The sequence below is a fragment of the Myotis lucifugus genome, unplaced genomic scaffold (assembly GCF_000147115.1).
Source record: "Myotis lucifugus unplaced genomic scaffold, Myoluc2.0 scaffold_198, whole genome shotgun sequence".
NCBI classification, from domain to species: domain Eukaryota; kingdom Metazoa; phylum Chordata; class Mammalia; order Chiroptera; family Vespertilionidae; genus Myotis; species Myotis lucifugus.
This window is the reverse complement of record NW_005871246.1, coordinates 620,499-643,336: the sequence shown is the minus strand read 5'-3', so window position 1 is coordinate 643,336 and position 22,838 is coordinate 620,499. Positions and strand designations below refer to the sequence as shown.

Below are 22,838 nucleotides of genomic sequence, written 5' to 3'. Positions count from 1 at the left end.
CATAGTATTGTCTTTTCCAGAATGTGACATAGAGTCATATAGTGTGTGTAGCCTTTCACATCAGCTTCTTTCACCTGGTAGTATGCATTTAAGGTTTCTCCATGTCTTTTCATGGCTTGACACCTCATTTCTTTTTATCACTGATAATATTACATATCACTGGATAATGTGTGCACTCTGGACGTGCACAGTTCATTATCCATTCACCTATTGAAGGACATCTTGGTTCCTTCCTGAATTTCCTTTTTAAAATCATTTGTGTCCTTCTGGTTTGTACATTGTGAGCATATTTTCCTTTCTTGAGCTTCCTTATGACAGCCACTTAATATTTGAGCTTCCTTATACTAGCCACTTAATACTTCCTATGATTCCAGCATGTGACTCATTTTGTGCTTGGTCTCCCTTTTTTCTTTGTATGGGTCATGTTTTAATTTGTTTACTGGTACATGTCTAGTAATTACAGATTACTTCTTGGATTTTGAGAATGAGACATTGCAGAAACTCTGGATTTTGTTATGTCCTCCTGAAGAGTATTGATGATGATTTGTTTGTTTAGCTGGCAGTAAATATGGCTGGACTGCAACTCTGGGACTCTCTTCCCTGTGTTGATCAGCAGCTGCAATCTCTGTTCAGTTGTTTGGTCTTAGCTTGGCTTCTTGGAGCCTGCCCCAGGCAAGCCTGTTTCAGGGCTCTCAGAGATGTGGGCAGAATTTGTATGCAGAATTTGGTGTTCCCCTTCCCAGGTGCTCTCCTTTCTTTGGTTTCCCCCTCATTTTCCAGCCACAGTAATCTACCAGAATTCTGATCTCTGGTTTTTCAAGTCAGTAAGATTGAGGTTCTGTCTGAGCTTCAGCTGTTCCTTTTTCTCATGGGACTGGGCCTGCAGAATATGAAACTCTCTTTTTCCAAGTGTAGACCTCCCTCTTATTTCTGCCTGCTTTTGGTTGTGTTCACTTTATTATTTTTTATACTTTGTCCAGAGTTTATAGTTATATGCATGAAGGTTGGTCTGACTATTCAACCATTATTGAAAGTAGGATCATCTGCATTTAATATCATCCACGTGTTATATAAATATTGAACATGTGTTCCAGGAAGGATTAATTCTCTCATGAAGTGTAGCTGTGAAGGAGGGTTTTACATAGACTGTTACATTTGTCATTATAAAGATTAAGGCCCTGTTTAGAGGAGAAGAAATGACCTGGCCTAGTGTCTTGAAATTAGAGGGTCGTTTGGAGAATGTGAGAATGATTTTAATGTTCTGGAACTTTGTAGGTGCTAAATAACTGAACAGAGAATCAGGTGTGTGGATGAACTTGCAGAAGTGTGAAAGGACAGATTTGGGCTCTCTTTTACTTGTAATTGTGGAATTCATTTGAGCAAATACCACTTACCCGTTGAATGCAGACTGGTTATATATGCTAAAGGAGTTAAATCTTACATTTCTTGACCTCAAAGTCTTTTCTTTCTGTTCATTCCAGTTGAACCTTTTCTGGCCTGATTTTTCCCTACATAGCTGGCCATAAAAGAGATTTGGTTTCTGACTCTGAGCAGCTTTGCCTTGCTTATAATAGGCATCCAGTCAAGACTCATTGAATGGAATTTGTGGCTCCTATAGAAATAAAACCCAAGGGCCTATTTCACTGATACTTTCTGGACCTTTGATGCTTCCCACACATTTCTAGTTTATTTCAGTGCCTGATCTTCCCCTGGTGGTTCCCTAAATGTTCTGCAACTGAATTTATATCATGACTAGTACCCCACAGGGATCAGGAAGCAACCATTTTAAAGTGCTAACTGCTTTGAATGGTTCATCTCAGGCAATTGAATATTATATTGGGAACTGAAATGGTCATTATAGCATAGTTTACTTATTATGATTAGACATTGAGCCAGTTTCTCAAAGAAAATGCCAATATTTAAACATATTTCTGGCAGGAAAAGTAACCTACACAAATGCCTCATCTGCCTTCCTTCTGGATGTGACCTTCACAGGATGAAATTCTACCTGAGATTGTGTGGTGGAGAAGCAACTGAGGCCTCTGCATCTGAACTTGTTTTCACTGTTAACCATTTAAAATTCTTTAAAATATATTTTTATTGATTTCAGAGAGAAAGGGGGAGAGAGAGAACAAGAGAGAGAGAGAGAGAGAGAGAGAGAGAGAGAGAGAGAGAGAGAGATGGAAACAAAAATGATGAGAGAGAATCATTGATCGGCTGCCTCCTGCATGCCCCACTCTGGGCATCGAGCTCGCAACCTGGGCTTGTGCCCTGACCAGGAATTGAACCGTGACCTCATGGTTCATAGATCAGTGTTCAACCATTGAGCACGTGACCAGACACTGTAAATCATTTTTGATATTACATGGTCACATAATTTAAGGTTTTCTTGAATGGGGAGGGATTATCTTCCTGAATGTGTTTTATATTCAAACACAGCGTTGCCTTCAGAGTTTATTTAGGTTGGACTGTTTGTTCCCATATGGCTGTGCCTTTTAAACTTCTTTTAAAAATCGTGTCTTTTAAACTTCTTTTAAAAATCCTTCTGTATGTTTGCTTGCTGTCACTTGTGGCTTCTTATTGCTAACATTGTACCTTTTCCCAGCAACCTTTAATTTCTTTAGGTCCCTCTCCCCACACCTTAAATTTACTGCCTACTATTTGCTCTGCTCTAGGAGACTACTCCTAAGCCTGTTGGAATTGTTTAAATAAAGCTCTGAACGAGGGGCTGGGTAGTGTGGCTATTCAGACAAAAGCCTTTCTTGCTATATCCTGCTCCTCAGTTGTGTCATCAACCCGGATAACTGTGACTGTTTATTGAGCACCTGCTATGTGACAGGCTCTGTAAACTTTCCAGGGACTAGACACTTTAATCCTGTAACAAATGTAGGAAGTTGACTAAGATTCTGTTTTAACGCCATTTTATAGGTTTGCATAGCTTAGGAAGAATTGTCTTTAGTCAACCCAGGACTTTTGCCTCAAATCTATGTTGCTCTGTACTGCAGTCTCCTGAGCAGTAATTCTGGACCCTTCCAGAGCTGTTTGTACCAGGACACAACGCCCCTCCCCAGGTTTTGGTTTAATTGGCCTGCTTTGGGTTGTCCTGGAATCTGAATTTCTAAAAGCTTCAGATGTGCATAATTAGGGTTGGGAATTTCTAGTAGAAGCTGCACTATTCTGCAGGCTGCTTGTGGAAGAACTTTGCTTTATAGTCACCTTGCTGGAGCTCAGCTAGTTAAGTCCTTCTTACCTTTTGCTGAGATCTTTGAGCAGTACTGTTTCTGTTTTCTTTTTTTGCGTGGAGAGTTCTAGGGTAAGAAATTTTAAATGGAATGTTTTCACATGGAAAACGGATTTTGGTTAGCATTGGCTTTCACTTGGCCTAAGTCAGCGAATAGCTTTCACTATTAAACTATCTATTTTCTTGTTCTGGTTTTGAGAGACACATAATTACTATTTTAATAAAATGCTTACAAATCACTATTCTTTTTATTTTATGTATTTTTTCCCCATTGAGTTAAAAGTATTTAACAGATGTTATTCTTTCTTGTGTAGAGATGGGTTACTTGGAAAACAAATTGAAAATAAATGACTGTCTGTAGACACTTTGGAGTTCATATTTTTACATAAGGGTACCTGGCCCTGTTGCCCCCTTGGCACTCATAAGCTTTAGCCAGGAAGGTCTTTCCACTCAGCTCTTCTTGCCCTTTCTGTTCCTGTGCCTGAAAGGCCTTTCCTGCAGGTCACTTGGTTTGGCTGGCTCCTTTTCCAGTTAGACTTCAACTCTATTATTGTTTGTGGACCACCAGAAATCATGGTTCCCCCCACCCCTTATTTTCTTTGAAATTATTTGTTCTCCCATGAGGCCAGCATCTTTCACATCTTGTAGATGCTGCTCAGCACCTCCCAACAGCCTCTTAATAGCACCCAGCTTGGTAGGGAGATGGTGGACAATTGTTGACATGGTGAGAGTTTTTCTAAATTCTCATAGTGATGTTCCTCACAGAAAAATTGGAAAACAAAGATTTTTAAATCTCCAGCCATAATAAATACTATTAATATTATGGTGCATTTTCTTTTTTTCCCCAGTGCCTGTTTGTTTATATACACAATTGACATATTATAAATTCTACCTTGTTTCAAAACAGACTCATAGAAACAGAGACCAAAGGGATGATTACCAGAGGGAACAGGGTGGGCAGATGGATGAAAAAAGTGAAAGGGAATATAGTCAATAATATTGTGATAAGTGATATGATTTGCATCTTTGACAGATGATTACTAGAATTAGTGAAGTGATCATATTGTAAAGTATAAAAATGTCAAACCACTATATTGTACACCTGAAATTAATATAATATTGTATACCAACTGTGCTTAATTTTTAAAAAGTAAATAAAAATAAATGACCCAGAAAAAAATTCTACCTTGTTTCACTTATCTAAGTGTGAGCCTTCCCCATGTTTTAGGTTTTCTGAAATTATTTAAAAGGCTGCATAATATTTCATCACGTGGATGTAAATTTATTTAAGTATTAATCTTGTTGGGTATTTATGCTCATGTTTATTTTTGCTCTTCTAAAGCTAAGAAGATTCTCCTTGCACACAAACCTTTGTGTCACTGATTATATTCTTAGCATAGATGCCTCCCAGCAGAATTAGTGGATCCGAAGGTACAGATGTAATGAGAGTTTGTTACATGTGCCTAATTGCTGTCAAGACAGTTGCACTTGCTAGTTGAGAATGACATTGCTCCCCTCTTAACATTTTATGAGCGCTGACTTTTAAGACATTTTGTCTAACTGTAGTTCAAATCAAATCTTTAAGCTGTTGCATGCTAGTTTTAGAATAGGTGATTACTTGTCATGGTAGTGTTTTTAGGTGTGTGTTTTTTATTAGAGCAGAAGGGAGAAGGGAGGAGAGAGAGAAATACCGAGGTGGGAGCAAAACATCCATCTGTTGCCTCCTGCACACCCCGTACCAGTGATGGAGCCCACAACGCAGGCATGTGCCCTGATTGGAAATCAAACTGGCAACCTTTCCATGCACAAGACAACACCTAACTAACTGAGCCACACCAGCCAGGGCATGGGAAGAGTCCATTTTTAAGTGTAGTGTCAATTTAGAAGAAAAGATACCCTCTTCCCCCAACCCAGATTACAGGGAAAGGGACATCCAAACAGATGTTTGTAGCTCTCCTTGGATTGAATCTGCACCAACTCATAAACCTCTGTAGCTATATGGCTGCTCCTTACTGACCAGATAACCTTGGAGAAATTATGGATGAGCGTCAGTCCTTATTGTTAAAGTGGAGGTAATGATTACTGTAACCATCACATAGATGCATGTATGTATAAGCATATTGGATAAATGATATAAAAACGATACAAAGTGTGGTTATAATCCTAGTATTTGTCATTATTTTATTCTCCATGTCTCTTATAAAGTAAAGTGTTCACATCTTAGGCATTCAGTGTGCACCCTGCTTTTTAAATTTAACTCATATCTTAGCCTTTTCATGTCCCTGTCCCTTTTGTGTACAGCTGCCTAGTATTCCAAGCTGAGATGTGTAATTTTCTTTAACCAGTCCCATATTAATGGCACTTAATTGTTTCCAGAATTTTGTTAGTATATACATCTCTATAGTGGAAACCTTGTATAGATGTCTTTTGACTATGTTTGGGTGTATCTGAGGGTAGATTTTGGAACTTTTAACTTCATGTGTGAGGGGAAGGCACACCATTGCTTTTTTGTAGGCATTCCCAAGAACTATTATCTTGTCAACAGATGAGCTGTCCTGCTGCCTGCCTGTTGCATCCCCTTCAGTTTCTTTTATTATTACTGATCACCCATATAATTTCAGTGCAGCTAAGACATTGAAACTTTGGGTTCTCAAGTGATTAAGCATTGCTTTACCAGGTTTTCCTTAAAACCTCTTCTACATTTATATGTTGAACATTTGAGTGCACACTGCATGCCTTGCCCTCTGCTGGGCATTGTGAGGGCACATATGTAAAGGGTAAATTTTGCAGTCCATCTTCAAGAACCTAGTGGGTAAGGAAAACAAATGTGCATATACTTCCATTTCGAGTTACACATTGCATTTGTCTTAGAGGGATTGTATTGGGGGGATGAGAAGGCGGCCTCCTTTAGACCTCCAATTTGGGCTGACTTTAGGGGAGTTCTGGTTAGAAAGGAGGTTGCTTTTGCCTTAAAAGTCCTAAGGTTTATAATAGAGAAAAGGAATTGGGTGAGGGTAGAGTTTTTCAACTTCAGCACTGTCGAGGTTTTGGTCAAATAATTGTTTGGGGGCCTGCCCAGTGTACTGTAGGATGTTTAGCAGCATCCATGACCTTCACCCACTAGATGCCAGTAGAGTCCTGCCCCTAGTTACAACAACCAAAAATGTCTCCAGACATGGCCATATCCACCATTAAAACTGTGAAGTCCCAAGCACTGTTAATTTCTGCCTATTTCATAATGGCAGCAAATGCTGCATTTCCAGTTAGAAGCTAGCAAAATTACAACAGTGATCTTTACTGTGGCCTCTAGGAGTATTAGGATTAGTGGAAAATAAGACTATAATAAACTAAGAATAGAAATCCAGAGGAGTTCTAAAATTAGATAAAGGAGTTCAAACTTGCAGTAGATGGTAGAGAACTACTTTTAGGCATCAAAAAGACACAATTTCTCCCCCTCCCACCCCCCACCCCTGAACTCTAAAGTGACTGTGAGGATTTTCCTATCAGGGCTCTTTTTTTTAAAAAAAAATATATTTTATTGATTTTTCACAGAGAGGAAGGGGGAGAGACAGAGAGTTAGAAACATCGATGAGAGAGAAACTTCGATCAGCTGCCTCCTGCACATCTCCCACTGGGGATGTGCCCGCAACCCAGGTACATGCCCCCGACTGGGATCGAACCCGGGACCCCTCAGTCCGCAGGCCGACGCTCTATCCACTGAGCCAAACCGGTTTCGGTATGGGCTCTTTTTTTTAAATCCTCACCCGAGGATATTTTTTTCAATTGATTTTTTTAGAGAGAATGGAAAGGGCAGGAGCGGGAGAGAGAGAGAGAAACATTGATGTAAGAGACACATCAATTGGTTGCCTCCCACAGGTGCCCCCACCAGGCCCAAGGATCGGACCTGCAACCCAGGTATGTGCCCTTGACTGGGAATCAAACCCAAGACCCTTTGGTGTGCAGGCTGACACTCTATCCCCTGAGCCATACTGGCCAGGGCTTGTATTTATAAGACAGTGCTTATGTTAATACTATTCAGGTGAGAAAAAAAAAAAGTAAGGAGAGGGCACTGATGGTTGGATTGCTTTTTAATATGGTGGTCTCTTGGCACTTTGGTCCAGAAGGGAACACCTGTCATCCATCAGTGCCCTGATCTGAGGGCACCCTGGCTGATCAGCTTGTCTGCTAGCCCAGTGCCCAACCCCATCGACAGCTTGCTGGCCAACTTTGCCATTGCCCTCACTCCCTCAGAGGCCATGGGGAAGATCACAGCTTTACTTCCACTAGACTAACTGGAAATGTAGCATATGTTGCCGTTATGAAAACGGGAAGAAACCCACAGTGGTGTTAACAGTGCTTGTGACTTGTTACCAGGAGAAAGCAGATGTTTTCCTATTGCAGTGGATGAGGCATCTTAAGATATCCTCTATGCTCATCATACTTCAGATTACATGACACCTGCTTGCTAAGTGTATTAAAGAAGTTTGTCATTTTGCCCGGCCAATGTGGCTTGTTGGTTGAGTATCAACCTAGGAACCAGGAAGTCACAGTTCAATTCCCAGTCAGGGCACACACCCGGTTGCAGGCTCGATCTCCAATAGGGGGCGTGCAGGAGGCAGATGATCAATGATACTCTCTCCTCATTGATGTTTCTATCTCTCTCTCCCTCTCCCTTCCTCTCTGAATTAAAAAAAAAAATTGTCTTTTAAGATCTTAACTGTTTTTAGTATAATTGCAATTTATTTGCAATCCTGTGTATTTTATGCACTTAATACATATTTCTGGGAAGGGTTAGTAGGCTTCATCAAACAGCTATAGGTTTTTTGTTTTGTTTTTCACAAGGAAAGTTAAAAACTCTTGCTCTGGTGCTTACTACCATTTTGGGAGCCATTTCAAATGCCTGTTAGTAGTGTGAAGTAAGACTTTTGGAGACCCATGGCTCCAGTTAGCTTATCTGTATTTTGGGGTTCTTCAGTTCCACTACATGTTAGCATGCCCCATTTGGATGACTTTGATCGTTAATAAAATAGATTTTTAATAATTAAAACTCTTCTAAAAATTGTGGTTCTGTTCCATAAATATATTTTTTAGTATTTTTATTGATTTCAGAGAGGAAGGGAAAGGGAGAGAGAGTAAACAAAAGTATAAATATCTGAGGGAGAGAAGTAGCAAGAGTCAAATGCTATTCAACATGTGTCCCTTCTCTAGGCTAATGGTTTATACAGTTTGTCATCTTCATACCTTACCCTTGGAAGGAATCTTTGAGTTCATCTGATCTAATTCTCTATACATCATTGGATTCCATTTTACATTTTGACTAAAAAAGTGGTTGTGAAGCCCTGGCCAGGTAGTCCAGTTGGTTAGTTAGAGCATCGTCCCAATATGCCAAGGTTTCAGGTTCAATCTGTGGTCAGGGTACATATAAGAATCAACCAATGAATGCATATGTAAGTAGAACAACAAATCAGTATGTATGTATGTATGTATGCATGCATCTATCTCCCTGCCTCCCTCTCAAGTCAATTTAAAAAAAAAGTGGGTATTCTGATTATGGCAAGCTCCTTTATCTTGAAATAACTCTTGCAACATTGACACCCTTGGGAGCTGGTTAGAAATATAGAATCTCATGCACCACCCCAGGCCTTCTGAATCAGAACCTGCATTTTAATAAGATCTGGAGGCAATTTGCACATTAAAGTTTGGAACCAAGGCCTAGTCTCCATTTAAAGAGCTGTAACAATTAGGTGGTTAGCTGTCTCAGAACCGGGTGTGAGCTGTAAGTCCAGGTGGAGGGACTGTATAGCTCATTACTGTCTACCTAGGTATGTGGGGAATGTCAGACCAAAATCACCTCCCTGGCAGAACCACAGAATAGAGTATGTGCCTTGTGACTGCTAGCACACTTCAGAGTCAGACTTCATTCATGGCCTAAGCTTTGTCAGTCCTTTATTACAGCGGCCGCCTACCTTTCGGACCTCACAGACCACCAGTGGCCACCGGTTGGCGACCGCTGCTTTATTAGACCTGATGAGATACTCCTCTGATTGTGTAGATGATTGTGTATTGCTTTGAAATAGAGGTGTGTTTTTTTTTTATTAGATTAACCCTGAATTTCATTAAAATTTAGTAGGTACAGTCATATATTTTACAGGTGTGTATTAAGTGCCTATTTTGTGCCAGGGACTGTTTGAAGTACAGAGGATGCAGCAGTGAACAAAACAAGACAAAAAGTCTCTGCCTTACTGAGCTTCAAGAAGTCCTGGCTAAGGTGACATTCAAGTGTAGATGTGATGGCAATGAGGAGCCATTCCAGGCAGAGGGCACAGCCAAGGCGAAGGGCAGAACCTGGCTGCCGAGTTTCCCCTTGGTGGCTACAGTGGATTGAGGGAAGGAGAGACTTGGGAGATGTCAGAGAGACGACAGGAGCCAGGCCCTCGTAGCTCGTAGGAGAGGCTGACTGTAAAGATGCAAAGAATGATTAGCTAGTGCAGGCATGCATACTGAGTTTTCATTGAGATATAAAGCAAGGGGCTTATATAAAAAAGAACTTTGAACTTACTGGAAAACATTTATCAAGGTTGAGTTGGGGCTCTGTCTTTGGAGAGCATTTTCTCATTACCTTCCTTGCAGTAGCAGAAGGCAACATTTGGAACTGATCTTCATTCTTATGCACATCAAGCTGATGACTGGAGCTCTGCTGTGAGGGTGAGTCAGAGAGCATCTGAGTTGAGCGTAGGTCACATGGGCAAATTAACTTAACCAAAAATAACCCCCAAAACAGCATTTCTGGGAAATGCAAGGGAAGACAGCTTTCAATGTAAACAAAGGAGCAAAGTAAAGATAAAGGCTGTGTGAAAAAGTGAACATTTGGAAAACTAAGAAGAAATTCTTGGGGGGGGGGGGCAGGGGCGGGGAATACCGAGGAATACAAATTTCCTTTCTAGTAGTTATAATTTTAAAGAGTTTTCTTTCATGTATTTATATCAGATGCAATGCATACATTTTAAAATCTTAACTTTCCCTTTCTCTTTGTAGCATGGCAGTTGGACCTACACCCTTTAGCTTTTCCTATTAATCCACAGAAGGAGCTTCCTGTTCTCTCTGGGTTTCCCCTTGATGGTGCTGAGAATTGTCCAGATGATGGGTACAGTAAAAACTTGGACATGGGGCTATCAGTGATTCACACCCTGGCTGCAATTAGAATCATGTGGGGAGTTTACTGCATACAACAAAAGAAAACCACAACCAGTGTCCCGGCCCCACTTCAGAAATTCTGATTTAATTGGGGTGTGTGGGACTTGGTGTTGGTGTATGTTCTTATAATGCCTCGGGGGTTCCTCAGGCAGCCAAAGTTGAAAACCATCCTTTCAGTCCAGCTCTCCTTATTTCACGAGCTGTGTTCTGGCCACAACATTGAATGTAGAGCATTCTCCCGCACTCACCCGTTGCCTCCCTCACCCCTCCTCCCTGTAGGCTGAGAGTTGGGAGGCTGGTTTTCTCTTTGTGGCTGTTGGGGATGTTTCAGGTTGGGCAAGTGGTGCGTGTATAGAATGTGGTGTGCGAGCTCAAGGCAGGAGAGGTTTGTCACTAATCCAGACAATTCGGCCTCTTCTTAGGGCCAGGAGTTAGAATTACTTAACAGGGTAGCTAAGAGAACAATGGGGTTCATATGAGTCAGGCCAAATAGGAAGGAATCTGCTGTGGTTATGTTTATTATATACTAGTAGATATGAATGTCAGCCTCCTGAGTTGTTTCCCATAGTAATATTTACCATTGGAACTAAAAATCTTGCTTTTTGAGTAATTACTTGTACCTAATAGTTCTATTAGTAGGAAAGAAATTCATTTCTGGAGTATTCTGACCATTGGATGATTAAAAAAGCACACAACTTTGCCAAACCTAAGGAAACAGTTCAGTTTAGTTAAATTATCTAAGTGATTTAAAATTTTAACTGTCTTGATAACTAACATCCTGGTAATATTATTTAAAAAATTGACTTTTGGTGGGACGTATTGGATTGGTGGTGTCATTTCCTTGAGTTATATTAACTTCCAGGTTACCAGACTTATGATGAGTTCCTTTTCTTGTGCTGTATCTCCTGTGAGGTCCAGGACCTGTCAGTCCTGTGCTGTGCGTGCACAGTGAGACTTGTCTGCACAAAGCAGGGAGACCTTCCTGCTCCAGTGGCTTTGACAAAGGTGGGAATAGAGAGAACTTGTTGTGTATATGGCATAGGGTCTTATTGCAGTTCTGTGAATGATTGGCTGTTGCTCTGTATTTCACGTGGTGAATGCTGGCTCAGCCCTGCAGGAGTTGTGGCCATCTCCGTCCTCTCCTCCTAACTCTCTGTCTCTGCCTCAGTGCCCCCCCCTCCAGAGCTTTATTGAGGTGATGAAGTTTATGCTTGCACTGCACTTACAGGTGCTTTTGATCAGTTCCCACCTATTAAGTAATTAAGTAAACTAATGAGAACCAAGGCCAGGGAGCTCAGGGGTGGGGTGAGATGGGGTACATGTCTCAAGTCAAACCTGTAGCAGAAGCACGATCAAAAGACATGCTCCTTTTCCCTTTATTATGTATGTAGTATAGTGTTTCTTCACTATACTACTGTGAGAAGTCATGCCTCCTTTGATAAACTTTAAAATCTTAACTTTCCTCTATTGTTTGACATATTTTTTCAAATGAAAAACCATTATGATTTCTATTAAAGAAAATACAACATCTCAAGAACTATGGTAACTATATTTACTCATTAAATACTAAGTTTTCTAAAACACAACTTGAAAACATCTGGCATGCATGTTTAATCTAAGTACAGTGGATTCAAGATCAAATATACATGTTACATGCATCAAGGCTATTTTTTTTTAAACATATGTTTTTATTGATTTTTTTTATTGCTTAAAGTATTACAAAGAGGAGTACATTTGTCTCCTTTCTTTTTCCCCTTGACCTTCCCCCGGCCTCCCCTACCCCCAGTGTCTTATGTCCATTGGTTATGCTTATATGCATGCATACAAGTCCTTCGGTTATCTCTTACCCCTCCCTCCTGCCCCCCAACCCTTCCCGGTCTTCCCGCTGTAGTTTGACAGTCTGTTCGAGGCAGCTCTGCCTCTGTATCTATTTTTGTTCATAAGTTTATAATGGTCTTTATTATCCATAAATGAGTGAGATCATGTGGTATTTTTCTTTCATTGACTGGCTTATTTCACTTAGCATAATGTTCTCCAGTTCCATCCATGCTGTTGCAAATGGTAAGAGTTCCTTCTTTTTTACAGCAGCATAGTATTCCATCGTGTAGATGTACCACAGTTTTCTAATCCATTCATCTACTGATGGGCACTTAGGCTGTTTCCAGATCTTAGCTATGGTGAATTGTGCTGCTATGAACATAGGGGTGCATATATCCTTTCTGATTGGTGTTTCTGGTTTCTTGGGATATATTCCTAGAAGTGGGATCACAGGGTCAAATGGGAGTTCCATTTTTAGTTTTTTGAGGAAACTCCATACTGTCTTCCATAGTGGCTGCACCAGTCTGCATTCCCACCAGCAGTGCATGAGTGTTCCTTTTTCTCCACATCCTCTCCAGCACTTGTCATGTGTTGATTTGTTGATGATAGCCATTCTGACAGGTGTGAGATGGTACCTCATTGTTGTTTTGATTTGCATCTCTCGGATGATTAGTGACTTTGAACATGTTTTCATATGTCTCTTGGCTTTCTGAATGTCCTCTTTTGAAAGGTGTCTATTTAGGTCCTTTGCCCATTTTTTGATTGGATTGTTTGTCTTCCTTTTGTTGAGTTGTATGAGTTCCCTATAAATGTTGGAGATTAAACCCTTATCGGTGATAACATTGGCAAATATGTTCTCCCATGCAGTGGGCTTTCTTGTTGTTTTGTTGATGGTTTCTTTTGCTGTGCAGAAGCTTTTTATTTTGATGTAGTCCCATTTGTTTATTTTCTCACTAGTTTCCAATGCCCTAGGAGCTGTATCGGTGAAGAAATTGCTTCGGCATATGTCTGAGATTTTGTTGCCTTTGGATTCTTCTAGTATTTTTATGGTTTCCCGTCGTATATTTAAGTCCTTTATCCATTTTGAGTTTATTTTTGTGAATGGTGTAAGTTGGTGGTCTAGTTTCATTTTCTTGCATGTATCTATCCAATTTTCCCAACACCATTTATTGAAGAGACTCTCTTGACTCCATTGTATGTTCTTGCCTCCTTTGTCAAATATTAATTGAGCATATTGGTTCGGGTCGATTTCTGGGCTCTCTATTCTATTCCACTGATCTATATGTCTGTTCTTGTGCCAGTACCAGGCAGTTTTGAGAACAGTGGCTTTGTAATACAGCTTGATATCTGGTATTGAGATCCCACACATCAAGGCTATTAATTACAAATTATAGTCATCGTCGTCATCATCATCATGTTTTCTTTTCAATGCATTTGTTGATTCATTAGCAGTATTTTGTGATGACACCATGTTAGGGGTAATAAGAATGTTTTTGACCCAATTAATGATGGATTAATTAGAACATTCTGAACTGCTGATGTTACAGGAATTGATGCTTTTACAGCTGGGGACTACGAAGTGGGTATCTGTACTGTAAACCTTTGCCCTGTGAGGGACATTGGAGTCCCTACTTTAGTTGAAACTGACATGGTTTGTGGGGTTGGTTTGCCAAGTGTGGGAGTACTTGGTCTGCTAGTAACTGAACCAACACTTAACCGTGGAACTGTTATTCTTCCTGCAGAAGTAGATGCCGTTTTTGGAAAGATTTAAGTCTATAGTTTGGAGCAGTCAAGTAATATCTATCAGGTGGTAATCTAGGACCTGGATATGGCTTGATTAATGGCATTGGGTTTGATTTCTTTGCCTTCCAATCTATAATAATAAAAGTGTAATATGCTAATTAGATCGGACAGCTGGACGACCAGGCGAAGCCTGGGCTGCGAGGGCCGAGGCCCTTGCATGAATTTTGTGCGTCAGGCCTCTAGTATATAATAAAAAAATCTCCTGGGGAAGGAGAGGTAAAAGACTGGTCAGCACAACACTGGATTGCCAATCGCACATCATCTGCATCAACAGTAACTTTCTTAGCATGGCTTGAATAAATGTTTGCAACATCTAGAATTGTGGTCACATATCAGAAGGCAAACTACAATATCTGACTTATAACTCTTGGCTCGTATTCTGTAATCCCCATATCCTTCAGGATTTGTGCCATCATCTGTGCATCTTTTGGCATGCTCTTGGTAGAAGCCATCTTGCCAGACTCCATGATATCCGGTGATCAGACTTCTCTAGCCAAATCACCCACATTAATATGTTTCAGTCCCCCGATCTTGATGCAAGTTCTTTGCCTAGTTTAGTTTTTCCAACCCCTGGTGTACCCATGAGCAGGATGTTCAGAAGCAACGAGATGGCTCTGGAAACTTCAGCATGAGGGCCCTAAGCACAACCTATTGTTTGAAATTTTGATATACATTCAGTTGTGACTCTGAAGAAGTTAAAGCATTGGTCATTATTTTCTTCTAAATCCTACACGTCATAAATATATTTTGGCTATAAAATTTTCAAATACGAAGTTGTTATTAAGGGGGGAAAAAATAAAAGTTATTGCTTCCTCCCTACCACACCCAAGAAAGTCTCCTCTCCCTCCTCCCTCATGCCTATCCTCAGGTCACTACAGTTAAGGTTTGCCATATCCTTCCAGGACCCTTTCCATTCATTTACATACAAACACCTTCTCTTTAAACCGAAGAAAAGAAGGAGGGTATGGAATGATACTCTATGGCTTGTTTTTTAATCTATCTGTTTGTTGACAAGCTTTCATGGTGGTTTTATGACTATACCTAGTTCATCTGTAGATGCACTGTCCTTGATTTAGTCAAGTCTCTTGGTAGCTATTTAAGATGTTTTCAGTTTTTCACTATTACAAACGCTGCTGCAGGAACCACCCTCTCCTCTTACTCCCCTCCCCCCCTCACACACACATCTTTTTGACATGTAAGTACTTAGTTTGATGAATTCCTAGAAATGGAATTGTAATATAATTTCAGAATATGCTTTTTTAAAATGTACCCTCAACTAGATCCAGTTCTATTCCATCCTTTATCGCTGTTTTTAGAGCATTTTATGATTTATTCAAGATTTGTAGAAGGACAGTGTAAGTCTTGCTGTGTAATTATTTTTAAAGGCTCTGTCTCACATATAGGCTTATAATTCATGACAGCTTGGCTGACATAGTTTTATCCAGTCCAGCGAACCATGGACGCAAGACACAAATTCCCATGTTTGCTTAAAGTTCTCTGGGCTGTTTTTAAATTTCAATGGTGAGTAGTAGATGGGTGAAATTTTTGACTTTCACAGGAAGCGCTTATTGTTACACTTGTAATATCTGTTTTATAGGAAAATTTGAAACTACTATAAACATAAATGACTTTTAAATAACAATGAAAATCATTCCATATGAACCAAATGGAAGAAAATAAGATGATTATGTTTTTGTTCCTTTAGGTCACTCCAAGAACCGAAACCCCTGTCACCAGTGTCAGTAATAGTTTGGAGAATGCACTACGTACGTCAGCACATTCCACTGAGGAGTCGCTGCCCAAGAGGACTGTGGGAAAACACTCCAAAGGTGAGTCTGTCCATCTGCAGGGCTGAAGGGAAGGAGTGGTACTAGAGCGGAGAGGGGAGATCTTGCGCTGATATTTGTAAATGCTTTTAGATCTCTCGTATACGCTAATTGTAGTAAGTTGTATTCTTTTTCTACATTCTATAAGTAATACGTGAATGTATCTTGGCTGTAAAAATCTCAAATGTTGATGTTTATTAAGGAGAGAAAAGTGAAAGTTGTTACATCCTCCTACCACCAAAATAAGTAAATTCTAGAGCAGCAGTATCCTGAAGAACTTTCTACAATCATGGAATGGCCTGCATCTGCACTAATTTGTTTGCCACCAGCCACTTGTGCCTTTGAGCGCGTTTGAAACGTGACTTATGCATCTAAGGACCTGAAATTTCATTTATTTTTTGTTGCAATTGCAATTGCAATAGCTCAGTGTGGACCATGGCTACCATATTGGGCAGTACAGCTTTGGACTGGATGGAGGGCACATTTTAGATGAAGCTGTGAGTTCCTTGGTTCTCGTATTGCTGACTTTTGCAGCCAGCTTGGACAGTCAGAGTCAGTTGCTGTACAGTTGGTAAGCTGTGTGGAGGTATGGGGGATTCCAGGCGTGTGAAGGTGATGTGTAGGACTAGATGGCTCGACAGTGAACCCCAAGTCTGCAGAGTCATCAGATGGGCCAGGATGACCCTGACTTGGATGGTCGTCATGAGGCCCCAAGCCATTCGCTCCCTCACTCAGCTGGCCTTTGTTCCTTCCCCCTTTTGTTTGTGTCTCTTCTAGAACTGAGCTGCACTAAGGTGGGAGCCATACCTGCTTGTTTTGTGTTTTCCATTCTCTGTCTCCCTCCTGTCTCAGGCACAGTGCTTTGCGCCTCACAGATGCTTAGTAAGCACTTTGTTTTTTAAATAAAGCTCCATTTTTATAAAATCATAGCAAGCCACCCGTCTGTGACTTGGGTCATATGCTGGATATGTCTGTGTTCTAACATCTACACCCATGTTTATTTATAAGTGACCATGACATGGTATTAAAACAGTAAATCCTTATAGCAGCCGTGGGGCACCGTCAGCTTGTTTTATGCACTCCACTCCAGGGACCATCATTCTCAGGACACAGCAGGGCCTCATCTGCAAGGATGGTGTCGCTCAGTCATAGGCACTTTCTCTCCTAAAACTGCTCTTGTCCTTTTACCTTCTGATTGTCATCCAGGGAACAGTGCCTGGTGGGGTGTTGCTCCCTTTGTCTCCAGATAGTCCAGCATAGTAGAACTTGTGCTCTGCACCCTCCTGATCTGAAGAGCTGGCCTTTTCTTCACCACAGTGGTTTTTCCTCAAGGCATAATTATCAAGAACCCCCTCACTCCTTTTTAAAAATGTAATTGCAGAATATGTGGCTGTTATCTCTGTCACTCTTTTTGTCTGTGTTTGTTGGTGCCCAGAGAGCCAGCGTTAGCATCACTTGTGCCAGACATCAATTATCTACAGTATTCTCCATTCAGTGGTCATAGTTGGTAATAGTTTCTTCCATCCAGAAATTATTAAGCAAGCTAACTTGGTTTTTCGTCACACTTTTTATAATATTCTGTTCAGCCTAGGTTATTGCTCTTTTGGAAGTCTAAAGTCACTCTAAGTATTATTATAATAAACTTTTCTCATTGTCTTTTCTGTAATCCACATGTGTTTTGGTTTTTCTCTGCTTATTTGGAAGTTTGTACAGATACAGTTTCACTTATAAAATAAAGAATTCAGACGCTTCCATTTCTTTTGTATAAGAGTCAGGGAATAGCAGTAAGGACAGTGTGAAACCCTGACTGCTCTGGTCAGATCGTGTTCCAAGCCTATTACATAGACTAACCCACATAATTTTCTGAAGAACTCTGTGGGGGCTCAGTTATACCTATTTAATTCTAATATCAATCCCATGAAGAGATTATTGCCCCATTTTACAGATGGAAGAACTGAGTCACAGATAAGTAACATTCCCAAGGTAAGCTAATGCTCTTACCACTAATGTTAGACTGAAGAAACAGAAAATGAAAATCAAGATGGCAGTGCTTAAAAAGGACACATTAAAAAATGAGTGTTAACCTTTTTTCTATACTGTTTTATGTGAACATTTTCAAGTGCTGGCATAGAGAGAACAGTATAGTAGTTGTCCACATCTGGCTTCAGCAACAGGTAATCGACTGTGTATTCCTTTGGGGCCTTGAGTTACTCAGGAATGTTGTGCAGGACTGTTGTACACACTCTGGGAAAGGAAGTCTCCCCAAATCCAGTCACTTGTATTTATTATTATTATTAAAACTTAGGGAGACAGTTATAATGTACAAGGTGAGGTGGAAATTACTTTTAATAATGTTCTAAGTGAAAGAAGTTCTATAACATTTTACTTTACTTGCCTGTCCCTTATCTGCCCATCTCTCCATCCATCAAAACATTACTTTTTTGATGCATTTCTAAGTAAGTTGTTAATGATTGGGGTAGTTCTCCTGATCTGCCATAGTTGTCATGTCTGATCATGTGTGCTGTACACCCACAGCCTACAGCTTAGTTCCTGGACGAACAGTGGGTTCTCCGTAACTCCTGAGTCCTGCATTCTGACTTGAGCATCCTTCTCTCTGAAGCTGCTCTCATGGAAGGTCACAAATGACTCCTTGGGTGATAAGTCATCTTTTATTTCACCTGGCATCTGTGACTACTCCACTCCAGACTTTGTCCTCCCTTGTTTTCTTTTCATTTTTTAAATTGTGGGACATCAGACATATACAAGCCTTGGTGTAGCACATTCCACTGATCTCCTGGCAACACGCTGGCCAGGTTTTTCCTTCCTTTCTTTTCGCTTCTGTTTGCTTTGCAATTCCTCCTTCTTCTGCCCCTTAAACATTAGTGCTCTCCTGGCTCTTTCTTGGTCCCCCACTTAACACTGAGCAGCCTTCTCTGAGCCACTGTCCATCTGTTGATGACTTCAGATCTGAGAGTCCAGCTGTGACCATTCTCCTGGACCCCAAGCCCCTGTGAACTCGCCGGTCAGTGACTATTTCCACCTAGATGGTTCACCAGTACCTCAGTCAGTGTGCTTAGAATGCAATCATGGCTTCCATTGCATCCCCTAAAATGGATTTCCAATATTCATGATTGATAACCAATGTCAGGCACTTGGGACAAAACCTAGAAGTCCATGACAGTTCTCTGTCCCCCTTAAGGGGTCTCAGACCTCGCAGTCCTGGCATGTCTATCCCTGTAAGGCTGTTGTTGTTTCTTCTTACCATCACTGGGCCACCATCCTGGATCAGGCCTCTGTCTTCTCTGCTGCCTGTGGGTTCATCTCTCCAGCCCATTTTCTGAGCAGGGACCTGTCCAGCATGTTGGATCATGGTCCCCTGCTTAGGGAAGCCTGGCAACAGCACTGTTGGCAGCAGCTAATGTCCTACAACACTAACCAACCTGCAGCTTGCGTGTGTTCACCTACTTGATACCACAGACCCATGTAGTGGGAACCGTCATTCCTTTTGTTCACGATGAAAGAACTGCCCAAGGTCACTGAGCTGGAAAGTGTCCTATTTCAGACTGAGCCTGTCTCACTGCAGAGCCCGTGGGTTTACCTTAACCTGCAGAGAGGCCTGAGTTTCTTTATGTGCCCTTTGTGGGGTTGGTGGGCTGGCCCTGTCTGTGCCCTTGCCTCCTTGTGACTGTCCTCCCCTCTCTGCTCTGGTCTCCTGTCACCCCTCTCTGTGTCCTGGCTCCCACGGTGGCTAAACTTACTAAAACACAGCGCATTGTCATACCTCGGCCTGGCCACTGTGTTGCTCTGCCCAGATGGGCTCTTCCCTTTGAGGTGTAGCTCAAGTATTACCAGTTTGAACTCTGTAATTTTTCTATCACTATGGCTGGTATTGTGCTGAATATATAGTAATGCTGAAGAAAGTGTTTGCCCTGAAACATAAATAAGTGAAATTACACAGACTCCACAATGCAAGTGTCTTATCACTAACCACTCAAATGGAAAATGTGTGTTCATTTCCTGTTTTTGCTACTTTAGAAATATCTTTTATCAGCTTTGTGTTTTCTCAATTATGTGCTACTTTTGTTTCTATCTCAATTTATGATAGAGTCCTTAAATATAGCATGATATGTGTCCTAAAAAGATGTAGAAAAAAAGGATCAGCTTAATCAGTGTAGTAGTGAATGTTCACATTTTAACAACAGCTGAAAGAAGCAATGCTTTTAAAATGTATCCCCATTAACACAGGCAAGTAAATGAAAGTGAGAAAACAAGTTGATATTTTAGGAACATTCTTAAAAGCTAGACTTTTAAGAATACAGTTTTTCAATTTTTAAATGAAAACTACATTTCAGTAATAAAATTTTAAAGCAGGAAGCATCTTAAATGTTACTCTGATTTAGTGTCTTTATTTCAAGTATGAAGACGAGTTCGCTTACATAGATCTTAGGAGAAGGAGTTGTTTGTGCTACAAAATTATTATTTTTTCATCTTTTCTCTCAGTCATAAATATTATCCTTGTTACTATGATTTATTTTAGTGTAGTTTTGGTAATTTTTGAAGTGGTTTCTTGTTACTAGGCATATAGAATTAAACTGATAAAGATACCTGGAAATCAAATAAAAGACATATTTGGCAGAAAACTACCAACCACCCAGTTTTTTCCAGAAGACATTAGAAAGGGAAGACATTTCAAAAGAGTGGCTTATTCTTGGAACGTATTAAAGCCATTACCTATAGGTGTCATCAATACTGATGTAACAGTTGGCTCTTACAAATCATTTGAAGATGCTTGTAAGGGAATGTGGTCCCGAGGCTGTGGCAGTTTTATCCAGGCGCTCCATGAGCTGAAATGAAGAGAATGTGTTACTGGTCCTAGGACCTGCTGGCTGTGTGGCCTCTCTGTCAGTCATTGTCCTAAATCATCTGTGACTCTGCCAGCCCCAGTCACTGCTCCTGCTTCAGGCCTTTCAGCTGCTTGCCTGGGCTTTTATTACACACATTTGTATTTTCTACACAAAATTCCCTCCCTCTTGTTTCAGTTACATTAGTGTATTGGTTTTTATTTTTTAATTTATTTAATTTATTTTTTAAAATACTAGTATATTTTTATTGATTTCAGAGAGGAAAGGAGATGGACAGAGAGATAGAAACATCAATGATGAGAGAGAATCATTCATCGGCTGCCTCCTGCACGCCCCACACTGGGGATCAAGCCCACAACCCAGGCATGTGGCCTGACCCGGAATTGAACCATGACCTACTGGTTCATAGGTTGACACTCAACCACTGAGCCACACCAGCTGGGTTTAATTGATTTTAGAGAGGGAGGAAGGGAGAGAGAGAGAAACATCATTGTCAGAGAGAAACATTGATCAGTTGCCTCCCATTACGTACCGGGACCCGGTACCAAATCCAAAACCTGCCCTGACCAGGAATCTAGCCAGTGACCTTTCAGTGCATGGGATGGTGCTCAACCAGCTGAGCAATACCGGCCAGGGCTAGTGTATTGGTTTTTAAAATTAGGTATTGAGCCCTGGCCAGGTAGCTTAGTTGTTGATTAGTGTCGTTGTCCCTATATGAGAAAGTTTCGGGTTCAGTCCTCCATCAGGGCACATAGAAGAAACAACCAATGAATGCATAAATAGGTGGAACAACAAATTGATGTGTCTCTCTCTCTCTCTCTCTCTCTCTCTCTCTCAAATCAACTTAAAAATTTTTTAAGGAATTAAAATTAGATATTGATTCAATTCTAAAAGTAGTTTAATGCATTTTACTAAAACATTTTATTAGTAGTTATGTGATCTAATTTGTAAGATTTGAGAGTTTCTAGTGTGCATCTTGAATGAATAGAAGAAGAAAAGTTTGAACAAACAAAATTTTAAAAGGAAAAAGCACATTGTCCTTTTCTTTCTCATCTCAACATGGTCTAGCCTCATATCCCTTTGTCCCTTTTCCATCTGTCCGACATAGACATACCTATACACAGTCTGGATCCCAGCCCCTTTTCTCCTGTCCCCAAGCGTTTCCCCAGATGGATGCTCCTATCCTTCCTAGTTTGCCTTTAGAACACTGTTCCTGGCCATGACTGGCTCATCTCCGACCAAATAGAAGTGCGCCCTGTATGTCTTCGAGTCTTTCCAGTTGATGCAAATCCCGTCTTCACAGTCACCTTTCACTTTCTGTCCCTTCAGGTGATGGATTGATATCTAGCCCCTAAAATTTACACGTTTGCTTGTACTCTTCAGAAAGTAGTGGGACTTCTGTGACTGTTAGATGACTCAGTCTGCAGAACTGACCAGGAAGGTGAGAGACAAAGGAGGAGAGGGGGTCACTTCATCTACCAGTAGACTTTAAGTGGATTGTAAATAGATATTTATATGCATATAGATGTACTTTAAAATTATGAAACCACATTACAGAAATGTTGAAGAAAGGCTACTCGTAATTTTACCACCAGTTAGTATAATTATTCCTGTTATCATTGCTATTACTTTTGATAATTTATTTTTAGTCTGTTTTACTTTTATACTTTAAACAACTATAATCATGTTTTACATATAATTTATATTTTTTAGTTGTATTATAAGCATTTTTTCATGGCTTTGTTTTTGTAAATGTGGTCTTTAATATAGCTCCAAAACTGAAAGTGTACTTCAACATCTTTGAATCCTAATTAAGCATCCCATAACGCTGCCTTCCACATAGCCATTGTCAGCGATGTCTGCTACAGAACGTCATCCCACAGGTGCCCTCCTGCCTTCCATTCCTGCAGGCTCCCCTTCTCCCGTTTTTAGAGCCTTGTGTAATGGCAGGTGTTGTTTCCTGAGAGGGCAGTATGAAGAGAATTTCACTGTGAGTAAAGTGGCAGAACTTTTAAGCCATTTATTTGGTCCAGAGCTTTCCCGGTGGCAAAAGCTGCTCCAGCATCCCTATATGTAGGGTTGGTGGCACTGACT

General features: G+C 40.6%; 1 protein-coding gene and 1 pseudogene across 7 annotated transcripts in view; one reads left to right on the top strand and one right to left on the bottom strand.

The window, feature by feature from the left end:
• Positions 1-22,838, top strand: part of ZCCHC14 (zinc finger CCHC-type containing 14) — a 67,341-nt gene that overhangs the window by 13,710 nt on the left and 30,793 nt on the right. For all 7 annotated transcript variants that reach the window (XM_014463109.2, XM_023761044.1, XM_023761045.1 and 4 more), the window contains exon 2: positions 15,762-15,885. In XM_014463109.2, the coding sequence (XP_014318595.1) occupies positions 15,762-15,885 (124 nt within the window). The remainder of the gene's footprint in view (positions 1-15,761; positions 15,886-22,838) is intronic.
• Positions 13,503-15,667, bottom strand: LOC102422399 (annotated as a pseudogene).